The following is a 22,698-nucleotide window of genomic DNA, read 5'->3' on the forward strand; positions in this document are numbered from 1 at the left end:
CACAGAGATCCAGTATAATGTGTGGTACTTGAAAATAAGTGCTGTAAATGTTCAGCTATTACAAACCCTAGAGCTTGTGGTAGAATAGAATGTATGTAAAAATGTAAAGAGAGTTAACCTTATGAATATAACTCCACACAGAGAGAGAGAGGGAGAGAGAGAGAGAGAGAGAGAGATAGAGAGGGAGAGAGAGTGAGTGAGAGAGAGAGAGACAGAGAGAGAGAGGGGGGAGAGAGAGAGAGAGGGGGGGGGGGGAGAGAGACAGAGAGGGAGGGGAGAGAGACAGAGAGAGAGGGGGGAGAGAGAGAGAGAGACAGAGAGGGGGGAGAGAGAGAGAGAGAGACAGGGGGGGAGAGAGACAGAGAGAGGGGGGGAGAGAGACATAGAGGGGGGAGAGAGAGAGACAGAGAAACAGAGAGAGAGGGGGGGAGACAGAGAGAGAGAGGGGGAGAGAGACAGAGAGAGAGAGGGGGAGAGAGACAGAGAGAGAGAGGGGGAGAGAGACAGAGAGAGGGGGGGAGAGAGACAGAGAGAGGGGGGAGAGAGACAGAGAGAGAGAGGGGGAGAGAGACAGAGAGAGGGGGGGAGAGAGACAGAGAGAGGGGGGAGAGAAAGAGAGAGAGACAGGAACAGCAGAAACAAAGCAAGCACTCCTCTTTTATTTTGTCATTCATTAAATCATTCATCATCACACCTCAACAGTCAACAACACGTCCCTCTCTCGTTCAGGTATCCCAGAACGTCACAGAGTGAGACAGATCGAAGACATCCGCCCGTCAGTCTGTAGTTTGCTCGGTTTTTCTTGGTTGGTCTGTGTTATATTAACAAATATATATATATATATATATATACAGATATTCCGTAAAGAGAATGATAATAACAATAATTAATCATTATTTCAATTATAACAATAATTTTAATAAATACTCTGAGCGTTCTTAACCACACAAGAAGAATAAGGATGAGATTGGCTCACCCCTCTACCTATGGGATTGACATCATCCCATACAAATAATAACACTAAACACACACACACACGCATACACACACATACCTACAAAACACTCCCAGACACAGCCAAGTAAATACTTGTATGTAGCCTTGATCAACTGTGCCATTAAAAAGGGGTGTTCTTCATCGTCTTTCAGCAACCAGACAGTACGGGTGCGCTCACGGGCCTGCGAGAGAATCCAGAGTTCTCTCGATTCGCCGTCCACATCCCAAGCACCCTTGTGTCAAGTCCTTCACAATCTGTACTCTTGTGACACGGACATGTCAATGACATGTCCATATCATGGCTCTTTAACCAAAGATTGTGCCCTTTTCCCCCTTCAATGATGCTGTATCACTATCCAGTAGGTAGAGAAAGGAAGTCAGGAGTACGGAATGTGGGAATTTGTTTTTTGTTGTTGTAGAAAATAGGTAGTATTCATTAACCATTTATTGCAAGTGGATTTACCCTCCTTTCCCATGGTCCTCCTCTGCTCTCAGAGGACCTGCTGCTGTTGTAGTAAACTATCCATATAGCAGAGTGTATAAGGGGCTCTATACAAACCAGTGATGATCGGTGAGAGAGAGGACATTTGCTGAGAAACTCCAGGTTAGGATGACATAGAGTTTCCCATTTACAGCAACTTTCCCCAAATTCCTTCGTTTTACAGAAATCCTGGTTCGAGGATTCTCGCATTTCCTGCTTTTTCCAGGAATTTTTCAACCAGGGTTTCTGGTAAAACCAGGGAATTTTACCGGACATTTTGCAACCCTATGAGGACGTAAGGTAAAGAATGAGGGGGAGAGAAGCGTGTTTCGGCTCTCTTACTAGGGATTTGCTAGTTCTACAGTACATCCTTCACGCTAAAATAACATGCGGTCACAAAACACAAGCACGCGTGCGCGCGCACACAGAGTGCACCCACACACACCCACAATTCGACCAAACCAATAGAAAATGCTGTGCTAAACAGGTTATGGCTGGAATGGTTCAAGCGTGGAGAAGAATCAAACTCATTCGCCTACACAGGGCTGAGGAAGCAAAGTCCTGTCCATTGTGCTGTGGAGCTTAAAATGGCTTCCCTGTTCCTGTCACGGCCTTTGGGGAGAGGGGGCAGGACAGAGACCATCCATATACAGCAAGATGCTATGTGGAGGTGAGGGAGGTGGACATTAGTTCTATAGAAGGGGACGCTCAATAAGAGGGCAACTTACGCACTGATTTGGAAGTCGCTCAGGATTGGAGCGTCGACCTGCCATTGACTACATGTAAATACGAAGGAGGGGCAGCAGGGTTCACATGGCACCCAGAGGTGCTCTCGTAACAAATCAGGGCACCCCCCCCCCCACCCCCCCACAAAACAACTATTAACATGGACACTTCAAGGGCACTCCCAAGAGTCAGCGTACAATGATTCCAACCCCGATGAGAGGTGTGAAGTGTCGGCCACTGGCGAAGCTTCAGCCCTAGTCTTTGGGGAAGGAGAGAGCAGAGACAGACGTGACACCTGTGTCGAGAGAGGCAGAGAGTCCACGGAGTGGTGAAGCAGAACGAGTCCCTACTACAGGAAATGATGGATAGGGATGAGCACTTAGAAGTGTCTGCCTAGAAGCGTAATGGCTTACATGTTCCTTTTTGAGGACGGGTAATATATACGGAAGGTTAGGAGGGCACACTGGTCACTAGGGCACTAAAGGTTTGGACTCTAGAGGCTGCGGAGTGGTCACTTAGAGGAATGTTGTCCCACACTGGGCGGCTTTGGAAGGGACACTAAGACAAGTTCTGTCCCGGATGCTTGGGTGTGTACTAGGAGCACTATGAGACTAGGAGGGCACAAGGATTAGGAGTGACCACCAGGAGAGAGGTACAGCCCGCACAAGTGGGCTTCAGAGTGGACACTAGGAGAAGTACTGTTCGCAAAGGGATTGGCTACCAGGAATAAAGTGGGCGTACTAAGGAGTCTTTGAAGTGTGCACTAGGAGTAGTGTTGCCCATATACGGTAATGTTGCAGAGTGTGGCTTAGCCGTAGTTCTGTCCACAGAGCTGTGCAGCCTGGTCCTGTTCACACAGGGGCACGGTGCCGTCCAGATCCTGTCCATCCACGTCCATGTCCATGAGGTTGGGCCTGACCGCGCCGGTGCTGGCACTGCTGTCTCCAGAGCCCAGGGGACTGTCACAGCTGCTGCCCGGGGATGAGCTCAGGGTCCTGGACAGGGAGCCCAGCTTCCAGGGGTCCGGTCGCACCCTGGCTGGGGTGGGCCGAGGCCGGGGGGCGAACTCCAGGGTCTTGGGCCTCTCCAAGGGGCTGATGATGGTCAGGGGCTCCAGGACCGGGACAGGGACAGGCGGAGCGGGGGCCTTGCGGCGGAGGACCCTTGGGAAGAGGCTGGAGGGGTCAGAGAGTCGGGGGATGTCCAGGGTCTCCCTGTAACCTGAGAGAAGAGAGAGAAATACAGATACCAGAGGGAGAGAATAGGAAGAGAACAGGGGAGAACAATATGAACACTTGGTTAACAGGGATGGGCCATGACAGGCCATGTCTTATTTTAGGTTAAATTGTAACCCCCTTCCCCCCAGTTGGGTCATGGATGTCCTTTGGGAGGGTGGACCATTCTTGATTCACACGTGAAACTGTTGAGCGTGAAAAACCCCACAGCGATGCAGTTCTTGACACAAACCGGTGCGCCTGGCACCTACTACCATACCCCGTTCAAGGCACTTAAATATTTTGTCCTGCCCATTCACCCTCTCAATGGCACATATACACAATCCATGTCTCAATTGTACCAAGGCTTAAAAATCCTTCTTTAACCTGTCTCCTCCCCTTCATCTACACTGATTTGAAGTGGATTTAACAAGTGACATCAATAAGGGATCATAGCTTTCACCTGGGTTCACCTGGTCAGTCTCTGTCATGGAAAGAACAGGTGAGCAGCCTAATGTTTTGTATACAGTGTATTGCTTCCTTTTCTTCAATTCAATTAAATTAAAGCTCATAGTGACATCATGCTTTCCCAACACACTCACCTGCATGTAGGGGGAGGGTGGGTGGCCCTGGCGGGGGCGGCATGGGCATGCTGCCGTCCGAGGGGGTCCTGCGGTGCCCTAGGGTTTGGGCGCGGGGGCGTATCGCCCCGTCAGAGGGGGTGCGTCTGTGCCCCCTGTTCATGTTTGCAGACACGTGGGTGGGCGTGAGGGACTGGTTGGGCTCCCTCTTGAAGCTCTCTGCCCTCAGATCCAGGAGGGGGTTAACCGAGGGGACGGGAGGCGCCACGGGGAGGGAGACGCCCACTCCAGGGGTCAACGCCAAGTCCTCAAGGTCCGAGGGAAGGAGGGATTTGGTGGAGTTGCAGTCTGAGAGGGAGGAGAGGGAGAGGAGGGTGACGGAGGGAGAGGGGTCCGTGCAGGGGAGAGTAGAGTCGCGGCGACGGGACAGCGAGAGGGACAGGGCGCGGCTCGGGGGAGAGGTGCTGCGACGGAAGCGACCCGTTCGCTGGAAAATGCTGTCCTTTTTCTTGCGCTGCTCCTCTCTAAGGTCCTGCTCGTCCTGTTGGACCTAGACACACACACACATGGAAACGGGTCAGTTCTTACTGGCATCTACCTTACAATCTACGGTTGCATCTTGCCAACTGACACACACTAGACCTTGTAAACTCCCTGGTGTCGAGTGTAAACCCTTATTCAGTGTATAAAGATCATCTCTACAGCAGATGGCAGGATTCAGGATCTCTTCCCATGGTTTGGGTCATTTTGTCCTTCTGGGTGTGTTACAGACCCATTTCCCTCCCTACAGTACCTGTAGTCTCCCCAGCTGTAGCAGGTCCAGCCCCAGACCTACAGAGGCCAGTAGGGAGGCACAGCCAAGCAGCAGCAGGTCACTCTTCTTCCTCTGGCTGCAGCGCCGCACAGAGTCCTGGTAACCCACCCCGCTCCCCATCCCGGGCCCCGCCCCGCCCAACGAGGGGCCTCCCTCCTCCACAGACCCGTTACTGCTGGGCTCTGGGGGCATCAGAGACCCGGGCGACTCCTCCAGCTCACAGTGCTCCTCTGTCAGAGAGAGAGAGAGAGAGAGACAGAAAGATAGAGAAAGAGAGAGAGACAGAAAGATAGAGAAAGCGAGAGAGATAGAGAGAGAGAGAGAGAGAGACAGAAAGATAGAGAAAGAGAGAGTGTGAGAAGGAGAACAAAGCATTTCAATCAGTCACGAATCCGACGGATTTTGTATCCACGGTAGGTTTCGCAACCTCTTTTCTGTTGCAGAAATGGTGATACACGAAGAGACCCACCCATTTCATTGAGGCTAGAGAAGCCGGCGGTCATGGGGGCGTGTTTGGGAGACTTGCCCAGATTCGGGGCACTAGAGGACCACACCTTGCATCCGTCGCCCAGCGACTTCAACCTGCAAGACGAAGAAGATTGGGTCAATACTATTAACTGGTACCATACACCAAACACTCGCCAGAATAATGTTCAGAGATGATTCTGACGTGCAAATGAAACAAATCTGAAAGGGTAGCAGGCAGGTGAGGGAATGGGGCTATCAAGGGGCTGTTTTTGGACCATGACTGTTACCTGTCCTCTCCGCCCAGTCTATCTCTCTGGAGGGTGGAGCTGGGGCCCCAGGTGCGTCCCTTCTTTTTGCTAGCTGCCAGGTCCTCCTTCTTACACACAGCACTGCGGCCCCACGTTTTACTGCCATCGCTGGGCGTCACTGAGGGGCTCAATAACACAGTTATTGTCATTACAACACCACACATCATCAACAAACTCCCGCTGTGCCGTGAGCATAACAAAATGCAGTTCTATCCACTTGAATACCAGATCTAGGGAGGGAATCCACAACATTGGTTCGGATTATATTGAGACAATGGCATCCCCCACAATTGAATAACCGGTGTTAACTTTTTGGTGTGTCCTCGGTCCTCCAGTCCCCCTCAACCCCTGACCCTGTCTCCCCCGCAGACCAACTCACGTCGTATGGCCCTGAGGCGGGGTATGACCCCTGGGCTGGCTGGAGGTGTGGTGCTCTCACTGCCCTGGGGCTTCCTCTTATCCACGCTCGGAGACGCCTGCACTGTGATCTTATGCTCAAAACCTGTGTACATACACAACAGGGAGGGATTACAGTCAAATGATTGGCAGCAAGAATTCCGGTAACTTTCCACCAAATTGCTTGGTTTCACAGAAATCCTGGTTAGAAGATTCCCGGAATCCGTGAACCCTCCAACCGGTCTTTCTTAAAAACCTGTGAATTTTGGGAAAGTTACTGGAATTTTGCAATCCTAATAAGGATAGAAAGAAAAAAGAATGATGCCCTCCCTATTCAAGTAATAGGATAAGTGCTTGGGTGCAATACCCTCTATCACACACCAGAGGGCAGACTGATGCTGTTGCTATCTCTGCCCAGCTTGAGCAGTCTGCTCTTCTTGAAGTGGCCCTTGCGCTTCTTGACCCTGGGCTTCTCCTGGTACATCTGGTGGATGATGATGTTGAGTTCACGCTCCACGATATCGATCTCTCTCTCAGCCAGCTCCTGCTCTCTCCTCCTCAGCTGCTCCTCCTGCTCCCTCTGCTCCTCGGCCGCACGAGCCAACGCCTCCTCCCAGGAACGCAACTCCTACAGGAGAGGAGAGGGGCATATAAAACAAAAAAAATGTAGATGTGGTGTTACAGCAACATAACACCCTGTCGAGGATCATTCACGTTGCCAAGGCAACGGCACTTTCCCACTTGCACTTTGTGGGGGATGTTGACAACATGCCCACGTGACCGTGGGGGCTCTTCTCACCTTCTCCTTGGCCCTGAGCTCGTCAAACATCTGCTGGATCTCCAGCCTCCAGTCCTCCTGCAGAGAGTGGAAGGACTCCAGGGGCATCTGAAACATGGCCGACTGTTCGATGGCCAGCAGCCGCATGAGGATACTAGTGAAGGACGGGCGACTGTGGGGGTTAGGGCTCCAGCACTCTGGGGATGGGGAGAGGAGTCAATATGGCTTAAATGTACACTACCGTTCAAAAGTTTTTGGGTCACTTAGAAATGTCCTTGTTTTTGAAAGAAAAGCAAATATTCTGTCCATTAAAATAACATCAAATTGATCAGCAATACAGTATAGACATTGCTAATGTTGTAAATTACTATTGTGGCTAAAAACGGCAGATTTTTTATGGATTATCTACATAGGTGTACAGAGGCCCATTATCAGCAACCATCACTTCTGTGTTCCAATGGCACGTTGTGTTAGATAATCCAAGTTTATCATTTTAAAAGGCTAATTGATCATTAGAAAACCCTTTTGCAATTATGTTAGCACAGCTGAAAACTGTTGTGATGATTAAAGAGACAATAAAACTGGCCTTCTTTAGGTTAGTGAGTATCTGGAACATAAGCATTTGTGGGTTCGATTACGGGCTCAAAATGACCAGAAACAAAGACCTTTCTTCTGAAACTCATCAGTCTATACTTGTTCTGAGAAATGAAGGCTATTCCATGTGAGAAATTGCCAAGAAACTGAAGATCTCGTACCGAGCTGTGTACTACCCCTTCACAGAACAGCGCAAACACGCTCTAACCAGAATAGAAGGAGGAGTGGGAGGCCCCGGTGCACAACTGAGCAAGAGGACAAATTAAGCTGCTAGTTGAGGACTTGTGAGGCGTCTGTTTCTCAAACTAAACACTCTAATGAACCTGTCCTCTTGCTCAATTGTGCACCGCGGCCTCCCACTCCTCTTTCTACTCTGGTTAGAGACAGTTTGCGCTGTTCTGTGAAGGGGTAGTACACAGCGTTGTTTCGAGATCTTCAGTTTCTTGGCAATTTCTTGCATGGAATAGCCTTCATTTCTCAGAACAAGAATAAACTGACGAGTGTCAGTAGAAAGGTTTTTGTTTCTGGCCATTTTGAGCCTGTAATCGAACCCACAAATGCTGATGCTCCAGATACTCACTAACCTAAAGAAGGCCCGTTTTATTGTCTCTTTAATCATCACAACAGTTTTCAGCTGTGCTAACATAATTGCAAAAGGGTTTTCTAATGATCAATTAGCCTTTTAAAATTAATAACTTGGATTAGCTAACAGAACGTGCCATTGGAACACAGGCGTGATGGTTGCTGATAATGGGCCTCTGGTATGTAGATATTCCATTAAAAAGCAGCCGTTTCCAGCTACAACAGTCATTTACAACATTAACAATGTCCACACTGTATTTATGATCAATTTGAAGTCCTTTTAATGGACAGAAAATGTGCTTCTCTTTCAAAAAACAAGAACATTTCTAAGTGGCCCCAAACTTTTGAACGGTAGTGTAAATTCTCAAAATAACCAAGTACAGTGGTTGTCTTCTAGATGTACACGTCTCCCCACCACCTACACCACTGAACAGACCCCATTGCTCTGTAGCACCAATTGCCCTCAGATCCCAAACCATTGTTTATAGACAGACAGATGATATTTCAAGTCCAAGGATGGGCTGAAGTAAAAGAGAGAGGAGATGAAAGAGGGGAGAGAGAGCAGTAAAACAGAGAGTGGACACGGTAGAGGGGTGACAAAGGAGAGATTAAAGGATGAACGGGGATAAGACAAAGGAGAGGGAGAGAGGGATGAAGCGAGAAAGAGCATTAGGAATAGTGGAGAGAGAAGTGGAGCAAGAGCCTATGAAATCGCCAGTTGGCTGACTGGGAGGGGAACCTACAGTAGTCTCACTCTGACCACCAACAATAATAGACTGACAGGCTGACAGGAAGCCATCTTGGTTCTAATCAATAGGTGAAATTGGGCTGACAGGAAGCCATCTTGGTTCTTACCCGCCAGCAGGAGTGCGAAGGGCTCGGGGCAGGTGGAGGGGACGGGCAGGGTCAGTTTGTTCATGGCCACTCCGTACGCCACGGCCAGCGCATCTATCTCACGGTACGGAACCTCTCCTGTTAGCAGCTCCCATAGCAGCACCCCGAAACTGAGAGGGGGGGTACAGCTTCAAATCACTGGCACTGGTCATGATTGTACAGGCTATTAATATATTAACTTAACACAAACTTTATGTTACCTACTAAACTCAGCAAAAAAAGAAACATCCCTTTTTCAGGACCCTCTTTCCAAGATAATTCGTAAAAATACAAATAACTTCACAGATCTTCATTGTAAAGGGTTTGAACTCTGTTTCTCATGCTTGTTCAATGAACCATAAACAATTAATAAATATGCACCTGTGGAAAGGTCGTTAAGACACAAACAGCTTACAGACGGTAGGCAACTAAGGTCACAGTTCTGAAACTTTTTACTGCCTTAGGCATGCTGTAAGGAGGCATGAGGACTGCAGATGTGGCCAGGGCAATAAATTGCAATGTCTGTACTGTGAGACGCCTAAGACAGCGCTACAGGGAGACAGGACAGACAGCTGATTGTCCTCGCAGTGGCAGACCACATGTAACAACACCTGCACAGGATCGGTACAGCCGAACATCACACCTGCGGGACAGGTACAGGATGACAACAACAACTGCCTGAGTTACACCAGGAACGCACAATCCCTCCATCAGTGCTCAGACTTTCCTCAATAGGCTGAGAGAGGCTGAAATGAGCGCTTGTAGGCCTGGTGTAAGGCAGGTCCTCACCAGACATCACAGGCAACAATGGGCACAAACACACCGTCGCTGGACCAGACAGGACTGGCAAAAAGTGCTCTTCAATGACAAGTCGCGGTTTTGTCTCACCAGAGGTGTTGGATCGGAGGGTGAAGGCTAGGGCCATTCCCCACAAGATATGTCCGGGAACTTGCAGGTGCCTTGGTGGAAGAGTGGGGTAACATCTCACAGTAAGAACTGGCAAATCTGTTGCAGTTCATGAGGAGGAGATGCACTACAGTACTTAATGCAGCTGGTGGCCACACCAGATACGGACTGTTACTTTTGATTTTGACCCCCCCTTTGTTCAGGGACACATTATTCCATTTCTGTTAGTCACATGTCTGTGGAACTCGTTCAGTTTTTATGTCTCGGTTGTTGAATCTTGTTATGTTCATGGAAATATTTACACATGTTAAGTTTGCGGAAAATAAATGCAGTTGACAGTGAGAGGACGTTTCTTTTTCTTTTTTTTTGCTGAGTTTATATATTGAGGAAGTAAATTTCCCTGAGGGTATGAATAGTTGAATTATTGAAAGAACAAGGACACTAGCCACTGACTGTGGGTGTTGCACGTGCACCGTGCTGTGTGTACGACATGTCCCACAGTAACAACAAACGGTACAGTTTACATGAGTGTTGTACCTCCAGACGTCGCTGCTCTTGGAGAACAGGGAGAGTTTGATGACCTCGGGGGCCATCCAGGCGTAGGTGCCCGCCGCGCTCATCTTGGTGGTCTGGTGCCACTCCCGTGCCAGGCCAAAATCTGTGATCTTCAGGGTCCTGCCACCCAGATCCTCCCTCTCAATGGGCTCCAGGATCAAGACTGAAGAGAAAGAGGGAGGAAGGTGGCGAGGAGAGAAGAGCGAGGGGGAAGGGGTGAGGGGGAAAGAGCGACGGAGAGACGGGAGAGAGGAACAGAAAGAGAGAGATGGGTCGAGTTTGATTGGAGGAGTAAAGGTACAGTGTACGTCATGCATACCACGAGCTGTACTACAACCTGTCCTTCAGCAGAGGCCCTTATCCAAAGCACTTTAAACAGCACACCCTACCATCACATACATAGATAGAAGGTGTGGTTATTGACAAAAGCAATTCAGGTTAAGTGTGTGGTTCAAGGGCAGTGCAACCTGGGGATTATCAGCCAGTATCTGACCCTAGTCACCTGGCCATATTCCTCTAATAGGCTGTAGGCCATATCTGTCATCAACCTGTATTTTCCTCAGGTCTACACTCAATATATAGCACTATTGGCTAAAGGTATGGTCACATCAGTGTTCAGGTCTCTGCCTCACCGACGTTATGCACTATACCCAGCACCTCCGTTTTGAGAATTTCCACACAGCGAAGCAATCATTCCAAAGTCTCTAGGTGACTTGGGTGAGTCGCTTTTCCCCCTGTTGGACTCCCAGCGTTGGCCTATCAACAATCTCCTGTCCTCTCTTCTCCCTGCACTTCCTCCTCCATTTCCGCGTGAGGGCTGGCTATGGAAATATCTGGAGTGTACACTGTCCACAGTGCTGGGAGGGAGGGAGGGAGGGAGGGAGGAGGGGGTTTGTACTTGCTTATCTACAGGCGTATGCAAAGGGAGGCGGAGAGAGGCACAGCACACAGCGAAGTCTTTGTTTAGACGCACGCACACACACACACACACACACACACAGAGAAAGAGAGAGAGAGAGACCTGGCTCACGTGACACAGGTGTGCCTCTAAGATTCATTATTATGCTGACAGGCAGCTAATGTCCAAACACACACAACTAAAAGGTCATGTCAAGTACAGTACATACAGTCTATATTGAGTCTTCAACTGTTCATGGCATGACTATATAATGTGCTTTTGTTAATCTCCTGATGGCTCCACTCTTCATCAAATACCATTCTCACATTTTATTTCAGGTCAATCAACAATGTTCTGGGTTCAATGGCATGATAACATACTGTATATGTCACAAGAGCACTTAGGCAATATTGCCTGTCTGTCGGTCAACATGCACATTGGTGTTTGTGCGTTTGTGCGAGTGTGTGTGTGTATGTGTGTGCATGTGTTCTTCATGTGCTTGTTATGTTTCACATGCGTGTGTGTGTGTGTAGCCTCCACCCAAGTCTCATCTGAGGGACAGGGAATAGGGGATGGCTGCTGACATTGATAATAAGCCATTGTCATCCCCCAGCTCTCTTTTTCTATTTCAATACCAACTGTCTCTCTCCCTGTGAGGGACAGTTGTCTTCCCATTGCTGGATGGGCCTTGTGTGTTTGTGTGTGCGTGTGTGTGCGTGTGCGTGTGTGTGTATGTGTGTGTGTGTGTGCGTGCGTGTGTGCGTGCGTGCTTGCGTACGTGCGTGTGCGTGTGTGTGTGTGCGTGCGTGTGCGTGTGTGTGTGTGTGTGTGCCTATGAAAGATGGAGAGAGAGTAAGAGAGAAAGAGAGAGAGAAAGAGAGTGAATGAGTGAGTGAGAGAGAGAGAGAGAGAGAGAGAGAGAGAGGGAGGGAGAGGGAGAGGGAGAGAGAGAGAGAGAGAGAGAGAGAGAGAGAGAGAGAGGGAGAGAGAGAGAGCGAGAGGGAGAGAGGCACGAATGTGTGTCTGTTTGCATGTGAAACTGAGGGTGTGTCTGTGTCTGTCAGAGTCCATAAATGTGTGTGTTTGACTTAACACAGCATTGCTTTTGGTGTCTGACTACAGTATGTGCGCTGTACGTCACAGTATGTGCGCTGTACGTCACAGTGTGCACACAGGTGGGGCGTGCTAGTGTTTGTGTCTGTGTATCTCAGTGGAGCTTGAGAGAGAGAGAGAGACAGAGAGAGAGAGAGAGAGAGAGAGAGAGAGAGAGAGAGAGAGAGAGAGAGAGATCATGTTTACAGATATCTATGATCAAAGCAGAGGCACCTGCTCTCCACTAGCTCTCATGTTGTCCCCATGTCTTCCGCTCCAGCACAACTCTTCACAGCGTAAGCATACTAACAGCTTATACAAATACTGAAATATTTACACTTCTACTGTAGCGAAACTTGAAAAACAACACAGCGCTGTTCCTGTTCATACATATTATTCACTAAGTGGTAAAGTATTCACGTCCTGCATGGCAATAATGTCGACATCAGTTACTGGCACCCAGAAAAAGACTAAGTGCCATCAACATTTTTCTAGTGCCCATTACCTTCCTCCGCCACAGCCCAGACCTGAACCACCCCTTTGTTCTTTCCCTTGATCCCTCCTTCCCTCCACCCCCCCCCATCCCCAGCCACTGGACCCTGACCCTCATCAGAGAGCAGAGGAATGCTGTGAGTCAATCTTTACACAGAGGCCTGATAAAGGCTAACCGTGGAGACTTAACCTTAGTGATCAGCCTTTAAAGGGGGCCATCTGCCATTTCTACATGGAGGGTCATTCTTTGCATCCATAGCTCTGTCTATGAATTTGAGAGTGGTTACATTTCTCCAGCCCCGTCCCTCAGCTGTTTACCAAAACGGAGAGAGTGCTTTGTTAAGGTTAGTCATGACAACAGGTTATGTTAAGTACAGGTGGCTGATACACATTGGAGGTGGAAGGGCGTTTGAGAAAAGTCCAAACGTTTAATGCTGTACTATTATTATGTAGCAGTGTTTTTTATTTTATATTTATTTCACCTTTATTTAACCTGGTGGGCTATTTGAGAACAAGCTCTCATTTGCAACTGCGACCTGGCCAAGATAAAGCAAAGCAGTTCGACACGTACAACAACAGTTACACATGGAATAAACAAAGATACAATCAATAATACAGTAGAATAATCTATATACAGCATGTGCAAATGAGGTAGGATAAGAGAGGTAAGGCAATAAATAGGCCATGGTGGCGAAGTAATTACAATATAGCAATTAAACACTGGAATGGTAGGGTGTGCAGAAGATGAATGTGCAAGTAGAGATACTGGGGTGCAAAGCAGCAAGATAAATAAATAAATACAGTATGGGGATGAGGTAGATTGGATGGGCTATTTACAGATGAGCTATGTACAGGTGCAGTGATCTGTGTACTTGGTACTGTCTGTTATATTAAATTTATATACAGTTGAAGTCGGAAGTTAACATACACTTAGGTTGGAGTCATTAAAACTCGTTTTTCAAACACTCCACAAATTACTTGTTAACAAACTATTGTTTTGGCAGGTCGGTTAGGACATCTACTTTGTGCATGACACAAGTCATTTTTCCAACAATTATTTACAGACAGATTATTTCACTTATAATTCACTGTATCACAATTCCACTGGGTCAGAAGTTTACATACACTAAGTTGACTTTGCCTTTAAACAGCTTGGAAAATTCCAGACATTGATGTCATGGCTTTAGAAGCTTCTGATAGGCTAATTGACATCATTTGAGTCAATTGGAAGTGTAGCTGTGGATGTATTTCAAGGCTTACCTTCAAACTCAGTGCCTCTTTGCTTGACATCATGGTCAAATCAAAAGATATCAGCCAAGACCTCAGAAAAAAAATGTAGACCTCAACAAGTCTGGTTCATCCTCGGGAGCAACTTCCAAATGCCTGAAGGGACCACGCTCATCTGTACAAACAATAGTACGCAAGTATAAACACCATGGGACCACACAGCCGTCATACTGCTCAGAAAGGAGACGTGTTCTGTCTCCTAGAGATGAACATACTTTGGTGCGAAAAGTGCAAATCAATCCCAGAACAACAGCAAAGGACCTTGTGAAGATGCTGGAGGTAACAGGTACAAAAGTATCTATATCCAAACTAAGACAAGTCCTATATCAACGGAAGGAAGAAGTCACTGCTCCAAAACCGCCATAAAAAAATGCAGGCTACGGTTTGCAACTGAAAATGGGGACAAAGATTGTACTTTTTGGAGAAATGTCCTCTGGTCTGATGAAACAAAAATAGAACTGTTTGGCCATAATGACCATCGTTATGTTTGGAGGAAAAAGGGGGAGGCTTGCAAGCCAAAGAACACCATCCCAATCGTGAAGCACAGGGGTGGCAGCATCATGTTGTGGGGGTGCTTTGCTGCAGGAGGGGCTGGTGGACTTCACAAAATAGATGGCATCATGAGGAAGGAAAATTATGTGGATTTATTGAAGCAACATCTCAAGACATCAGTCAGAAAGTTAAAGCTTGATCGCAAATGGGTCTTCCAAATGGACAATGACCACAAGCATACTTCCAAAGTTGTGGAAAAATGGCTTAAGGACAACTAAGTCAAGGTATTGGAGTGGCCATCACAAAGCCCTGACCTCAATCCCATAGACAATTTGTGTGCAGAACTGAAAAAGCGTGTGCGAGCAAGGAGGCCTACAAACCTGACTCAGTTACACCAGCTCTGTCAGGACGAATGGGCCACAAATTCACCCAACTTATTGTGGGAAGCTTGTGGAAGGCTACCCTAAATGTTTGACCTAAGTTAAACTATTTAAAGGCAATGCTACGAAACAGTGTATGTGTATGTTGAGTGTATGTAAACTTCTGACCCACTGGGAATGTGATGAAAGAAAATAAAAGCTGAAATAAATCATTCTCTCTACTATTATTCTGACATTTCACATTCTTAAAATAAAGTGGTGATCCTATCTGACCTAAAACAGAGACGTTTTACTATGATTAAATGTCAGGAATTGTGAAAAACTGAGTTTAAATGTATTTGGCTAAAGTAAACTTCCAACTTCAACTGTATGAGTAACTATTAAATGGGATTGACAGTTGTGAGTGCTACACAGCTTAACCAGTTAGTCTACTTGACTTTAGTGTGGAGTAACTTTAATGTGCAGTGTCATCAACCTCAGTTGTTATGGTAACCAGGGCAGAGGTCGTGCTCTGTCAGACAGGAAGCTAAGGAGCTGAGACTGAGACAGAGAGATGACCCTGGGAGAACTAGGCAGAGTTGACAACCCAGTTAGCAACAAGCATAGTGGCCTCACTGACCTGGACACCCCTATGCTCCTCTTCCCCCTCTTACTCTGTCATCATCCCTCCATTACTCTCTTTCTATCATTCCCTACCCTCACTTTCTTTTCCTCCAACCTTTCGTTCACTTCTACCTTCGTCCCCATCCCTTCCTGTCCTTGTTACTGACAAGGAGCGTATGGCTGAGCTCTTTGAACCACCACTTCATTAAGTCAGGATTCCTATTTAGGTCAGCCATGTCTCCTTTTAATTTTTTTTTTGTTGCAAATAGTAGATCAGCTTTAATATTGCAGATAGATTATGGCTTCTATCCATGGAATTGTCTGCATCATTCCCATAATTTCACTATTTTTCCCCTGCCCTGCTACACAGCTTCTCCCTGCAGGCGGTCACTGAGTCTGAGGTGCTAAAGGAGCTCCTTAGACTTTGACCCCCCCCAAAAAAACATCTGGGTCAGATGGTTTAGTTCCTTTCTTCTTTAAGGTTGCAGCCTCTATCATCGCCAAGCCTATCTCTGACCTTTTAACCCGGTCTCTCCTCTCTGGGGAGGTTCCCAGGAATTGGAAGGCAGCCACGTTGCATCCTTTGTTTAAAGGGGGAGTTCAAGCTGATCCTAACTGTTATAGGCCAATTCCTATCTTGCCCTGTTTATCAAAAGTGTTGGAAAAATGTGTAAATAATCAACTGACTGGCTTTCTTGATGTCTATAGTATTCCGTCTGGTATGCAATCTGGTTTCCGCTCAGATTATGGATGTACACCTTAAAGGTCCTAGATGATGTCACCATTGCCCTCAATTCTAAGCAATGTTGTGCTGCTATTTTTATTTACTTAGGCAAAGCTTTTACTACGATAGACCTTGTGGCTTGGCTAAGGAGTATTGGTGTCTCTGAGGGGTCTTTGGCCTGGCAGTGTGTAAAGTCAGAACATCTGCTGTCTCAGCCACTGCCTGTCACCAAGGGAGTACCCATAGGCTCGATCCAAGACCCCACACTCTTCTCAATTTACATCACCAATATACACTACATGACTAAAAGTATGTGGACATCTACTCATAGAAAATCATAAAAATAAAGAAAAACCCTTGAATGCGTAGGTGTGTCCAAACTTTTGACTGGTACTGTACAGGTACACTACCGGCTAAAAGTTTTAGAACACCTTCTCATTCAAGGTTTTTCTTTATTTGTACTATTTTCTACATTGTAGATTAATAGTGAAGACATCAAAACTATGAAATAACACATATGGAATCATGTAGTAACCAAAAAAGTGTTAAACAAATCAAAATATATTTGATATTCTTGAAATAGCCACCCTTTGCCTTGAAGACAGTTCTTGGCATTCTCTCAATCAGCTTGACCTGGAATGCTTTTCCAAAGGTCTTGAAGGAATTCCCACATATGCTGAGCACTTGTAGGCTGCTTTTCCTTCACTCTGCGGTCTGACTTATCCCAAAACATCTCAATTTGTTTGAGGTCGGGGATTGTGGAGGCTAGGTCATCTGAGGCAGCACTCCATCACTCTCCTTATTGGTAAAATAGCCCTTACACAGCCTGGAGATGTGTTGGGTCATTGTCCTGTTGAAAAACAAATGATAGTCCCACTAAGCACAAACCAGATGGGATGGCGTATCGCTGTAGAATGCCGTGGTAGCCATGCTGGTCAAGTATGCCTTGAATACTAAATAAATCACAGACAGTGTCACCAGCAAACCACCCCCACACCATAATACCTCCTCCTCCATGCTTTACGGTGAGAAATATACACGCAGAGATCATCTGTTCAGCCACAGCGGTTGGAACCAAAAATCTCAAATTTCGACTCCAGACCAAAGGACACATTTCCACCGGTTTGATGTCCACTGCTCGTGTTTCTTGACCCAAGCAAGTCTCTTCTTCTTATTGGTGTCCTTTAGTAGTGGTTTCTTTGCATAAATTTGACCATGAAGGCCTGATTCACACAGTCTCCTCTGAACAGTTGATGTTGAGATGTGTCTGTTACTTGAACTCTGTGAAGCATTTACTTGGGCTGCAATTTCTGAGGCTGGTAACTCTAATGAACTTATCCTCTGCAGCAGAGGTAGCTCTGGGTCTTCCATTCCTGTGACGGTCCTCATGAGAGCCAGTTTCATCTAGCGCTTAATTGTTTTTGTGACTGTGTTCCATATTGACTGACCTTCATGTCTTATAGTAATGATGGACTGTCGTTTCTCTTTGTTTATTTGAGCTGTTCCTGGACTTTGTCTTTTACTAAATAGGGCTATCTTCTGTATATATGCCCCCCCCCCTCCCCCCCCAACTTGTCACAACACAACTAACTGGCTCAAACACATTAAGAAGGAAAGAAATTCCACAAATTAACTTTTAAGAAGGCACACCTGTTAATTGAAATGCATTCCAGGTGTCTACCACATGAAGCTGGTTGAGAGAATGCCAAGAGTGTTTAAAGATGTCATCAAGGCAAAGGGTGGCTATTTGAAGAACCTCAGATACAAAATAGATTTTGTTTTGTTTAACACTTTTTAGTTTACTACATGATTCCATATGTGTTATTTCATAGTTTTGACGTCTTCACTATTATTCTACAATGTAGAAAATAGTCCAAACAAAGATAAAGTAGGGGATCTGAAACTTTTGACCGGTAGTGTAGGTGGGGGTAAAGTGACTATGCATAGATAATAAATATTGAGTAGCAACAGCGTAAAATAAGGGGGGGGGGGGGGGGTCAATGGAAATAGTCCTGGTAGCCATTTGATTAACTGGTCAGCGGTCTTATGGCTTGGCAGTAGCAGCGGTTATGGAGTCTTTTGGATCTAGACTTGGTGCTCCAGTACCGCTTGCCGTGCAGTAGCAGAGAGAACAGTCTATGACTTTTTGTAAAAATGTTACCCCTTTTTTCTCCCCAATTTCGTAGTGTAAAATTGTTGTAGTAGCTACTATCTTGTCTCATCGCTACAACTCCCGTACGGGCTCGGGAGAAACGAAGGTTGAAAGTCATGCGTCCTCCGATACACAACTCAACCAAGCCGCACTGCTTCTTAACACAGCGCGCATCCAACCCGGAAGCCAGCCGCACCAATGTGTCGGAGGAAACACCGTGCACCTGGCAACCTTGGCGCACTGAGCCCGGCCCGCCACAGGAGTCGCTGGTGTGCGATGAGACAAGGACATCCCTACCGACCTACGACGCTAGGCCAATTGTGCGTCGCCCAACGGACCTCCCGGTCGCGGCCGGTTACAACAGAGCCTGGGCGCGAACCCAGGGTCTCTGATGGCACAGCTGGCGCTGCAGTACAGCACCCTTAACCACTGCGCCACCCGGGAGGCCGTGGCTGGAGTCTATGACAATTTATAGGGCATTCCTCTTTCAATTCATCCCAAAGTTGTTTGATGGGGTTGAAGTCGGGGCTCTGTACAGGCCAGTCAAGTTCTTCCACACTGATCTCGACAAACCATTTCTGTAATGACCTCACTTTGTGCACGGGGGCATTGTCGTGCTGAAACAGTAAAGGGCCTTCCCCAAACTCTTGCCACAAAGTTGGAAGCCCAGAATCGTCTAGAATGTAGTATGTATGTAGTATGTTGTACCGTTAACTTCTTGGTGACAGGGGGGCAGTATTGAGTAGCTTGGATGAATAAGGTGCCCAGAGTAAACTGCCTGCTACTCTGTCCCAGATGCTAATATATGCATATTATAAGTAGTATTGGATAGAAAACACTCTGAAGTTTCTAAAACTGTTTGAATGATGTCTGTGAGTATAACAGAACTCATATGGCAGGCAGAAACCTGAGAAAAATCCAAACAGGAAGTGGTAAATCTGAGGGTTGTAGTTTTTAAACTCAGCCCCTATTGTAGATACAGTGGGATATTGGTTATGTTGCACTTCCTAAGGCTTCCACTAGATGTCAACAGTCTTTAGAACGTTGTTTCAGGCGTTTACTGTGAAGTGGGACCGAATGAGAGAGGAATGAGTCAGGTGTCTGGCAGAGTGCCACAGGCTCTGAGGCGCGGTCACGAGAGAGTTAGCTCTCATTCCATTGCTTTTCTATAGACATAGGAATTCTCCGGTTGGAGAAGATTTATGATAAAAACATCCTAAAGATTGATTCTATACTTAGTTTAGCATGTTTCTACAGGCTGTAACGGAACTTTTTGAACTTTTCGTACGACGTTCGGCTGGACCTGAATGAGCTTTTGGATTTGTTTACCAAACGCCCTAACAAAAGAAGCTATTTAGACATAAATGATGGACATTATCGAACAAAACAAACATTTATTGTGGATCTGCGATTCCTGGGAGTGCATTCTGATGAAGATCATCAAAAGTAAGTAAATATTTATAATGCTATTTCTGACTAATGTTGACTACCCAATATGGCGGATATCTTTTTTGGCTGCTTTGTTGTCTGAACGCTGTACTCAGATTATTGCATGGTTTGCTTTTTACGCAAAGTTTTTTTGAAATCTGACACAGCGGTTGCATTAAGGAGAAGTATATCTCTAATTCCATGTATAACACTTGAATTTTCGTCAACATTTATAATGAGTATTTCTGTAAATAGATGTGGCTCTCTGTACAATCACCACATGTTTTAGAACTACTGAACGTAACATAAATATGCACTTTATTGAACAAAACATACATGTATTGTGTAACATGAAGTCCTATGAGTGTCATCTGATGAAGATCATCAAAGGTTAGTGATTAATTTTATCTCTATTTGTGCTTTTTGTGACTCCTCTCTTTGGCTGGAAAAATGGCTGTGTTTTCCTGTGAGTTGGTGGTGATCTAACATAATCGTTTGTGGTGCTTTCGCTGTAAAGCATTTTTGAAATCCGACACTGTGGCTGGATTAACGAGAATTCTATCTTTAAAATGGTGTAAAATACTTGTATGCTTGAGGAATTTTAATTATGAGATTTCTGTTGTTTTGAATTTGGCGCCCTGCACTTTCACTGGCTGTTGGCGAGGTGGGACGCTACCGTCCCACATATCCCAGAGAGTTAAGATTTCCCTTCACTAGAACTAACGGCCTAGCCCAAACCATGAAAAACAGCCACAGACCATTATTGCTCCACCAAATTTTACAGTTGGTACTATTCATTGGGGCAGGTAGAGTTCTCCTGGCATCTGCCAAACCCAGATTCGTCCGTCGGACTGCCAGAGGTGAAGCATGATTCATCCCTCCAGAAAATTTCCACTGCTCCAGAGTCCAATGGCGGTGAGCTTTACACCCCTCCTGCCGACTCTTGGCATTGTGCATGGTTATCTTAGGCCTGTGTGCGGCTGCTCGGCCATGGAAACTAATTTCATGAAGCTCCCAACGAACAGTTATTGTGCTGACGTTGCTTCCAGAGGCAGTTTGGAACTTGGTAATGAGTGTTGCAACCCGAGAACAGATGACGCGCTACGTGCTTCATCACTTGGTGGTCCTGTTCTTTGAGCTTGTGTGGCCTACCACTTCGCGGTTGTTGCTCCTAGACGTTTCCACTTCACAATAACAGCACTTACAGTGTACCGGGGCAGCTCTAGCAGGGCAGAAATTTGACTAACTGATGTGTTGGAAAGTTACTGAGTTCTTCAGTAAGGCCATTCTACTGCTAATGTTTGTCTATGGAGATTGCATGGCGGTGTGTTCGATGTTATACACCTGTCAGCAATGAGTGTGGCTGACATAGCCGAATCCACCAATTTGATGAGGTGTCCACATACTTTTGTATATATAGTGTAGCTCAGGCAGTAGGAAGCTCTCACATCCATTTATATGCAGATGATTGTCTTAAAAGCTCTACAACAAAGCTTTCTTAGTGTCCAACAAGCTTTCTCTGCCCTTAACTCTGTTCTGATACCTACTGCAACCCTCATCCTCCACATACGACACCCATTCTGCCAGTCACATTCTGTTAAAGGTCCCCAAAGCACACATTCCTGGGTCTCTCTTCTTTTCAGTTTGCTGCAGCTAGTGACTGGAACGAACTGCAAAGATTCACTCAAACTGGACAGTTTTATGTAGTTTTGTGGTGTCTCTCTTTGTCGTGATGTTTTTTTTTGGCCTACATTTTTTATTTTAATGGTAGGCCGTCATTGTAAATAATAATTTGTTAATTGACTTCCCTAGTTAAATAAAGGTTCAATACAAATTCAATAAAAAGTCTCTCCCTCTCCTTCTCTTAGTTAATCTCTCCACCCCCTCTTTCCCTTTCCCTTTCTCTCAGCCCTCCCTCCCTCCCTCCCTCCCTCCCTCCCTCCCTCCCTCCCTCCCACTCCTTCTCTCTCTCTTTCTCTCCACAGAGGAACAGGTGTAGCCTGCAGGGTGGAACAGCTGTTGCCTCCAACGAATCAACCCCCCCCCCCACCCCCACCACTATACAGCCCCCCACAGTCCACTGCTCCCCGACATCCCTCCCAGCTCCCCACACTGCTACCTGCTGGTTCTACAAGTCTAACAGTGCAGAACACTGAAGCATATTTTACCTGCGATTGCCCACCTCAGTTGAATTTCCAGATCGAAAAACATTCTTCAAGAAATAGGGTGCCAGATTTTCTCTGTTGGAATTTCTATATGGTGGGAAGGGGGATTTCTGAGCCAAGGGTTTTGGACTAGCTAAAAGTGTAGGTGAAAGACGGGGCTGTGAGCCAACCAGGTAGAATGATTGGCATGGCTGTGAGCCAATGTGAGAGTGCGAAGGGCTCTATTATCCTTGTACTCCAATAGAGGTCTTTGATACAGTCACTGCCCCCGCCCCTCAGGGCCAGTTTGTGGGACTCCGTTTCCACTTCACTGCAGATCACAGCACTGCTGACAAAGCCCCCCACCCCACCACCCCTTGTAACCACCCAGCCATCCCCTAGTCACCCCCTTATCTCCACCCCTCACCCCTCGCTCCTCCCTGCCCCTCCCATGTCTGTCTGCCATTCCAGCTGTCGCCGCCTAGGATCAACTCAGACTACCCACACTGGGGAGGTTTGATGGAGAGAAAAAAAGAGAGATGGAGTGAGAGCACGAGAGAGAGTGAGAGAGGGATGGGTATGGGTATGGGAGGGAGAGTAAAGGCTTCCACATGCCTCGCATCTGAAACAGTCTGTGCATATATGATGAAGACATTTTGCAACGTTTTTGTTCGTTTTGGTCTATGGCAAGGTTTTTTTCGGCTTTTCGTGCACATTAAAGCCAGTATACACTT

General features: G+C 46.7%; 1 protein-coding gene across 1 annotated transcript in view; it reads right to left on the reverse strand.

The window, feature by feature from the left end:
- Positions 1-1,741: 1,741 nt before the first annotated feature.
- Positions 1,742-22,698, reverse strand: part of LOC139382829 (mitogen-activated protein kinase kinase kinase 10-like) — a 37,974-nt gene continuing 17,017 nt past the window's right edge. Inside the window, exons 2-11 of the mRNA XM_071127059.1 lie at positions 10,255-10,435; positions 8,794-8,942; positions 6,784-6,959; positions 6,366-6,612; positions 5,968-6,090; positions 5,568-5,706; positions 5,282-5,394; positions 4,792-5,042; positions 4,020-4,548; positions 1,742-3,424 (exon numbers count right to left, since the gene is read on the reverse strand). Of these exons, the coding sequence (XP_070983160.1) occupies positions 3,012-3,424; positions 4,020-4,548; positions 4,792-5,042; positions 5,282-5,394; positions 5,568-5,706; positions 5,968-6,090; positions 6,366-6,612; positions 6,784-6,959; positions 8,794-8,942; positions 10,255-10,435 (2,321 nt within the window). The 3' untranslated portion in view covers positions 1,742-3,011. The remainder of the gene's footprint in view (positions 3,425-4,019; positions 4,549-4,791; positions 5,043-5,281; positions 5,395-5,567; positions 5,707-5,967; positions 6,091-6,365; positions 6,613-6,783; positions 6,960-8,793; positions 8,943-10,254; positions 10,436-22,698) is intronic.

The sequence above is a fragment of the Oncorhynchus clarkii genome, chromosome 24, assembly GCF_045791955.1.
Source record: "Oncorhynchus clarkii lewisi isolate Uvic-CL-2024 chromosome 24, UVic_Ocla_1.0, whole genome shotgun sequence".
Classification (NCBI taxonomy): domain Eukaryota; kingdom Metazoa; phylum Chordata; class Actinopteri; order Salmoniformes; family Salmonidae; genus Oncorhynchus; species Oncorhynchus clarkii.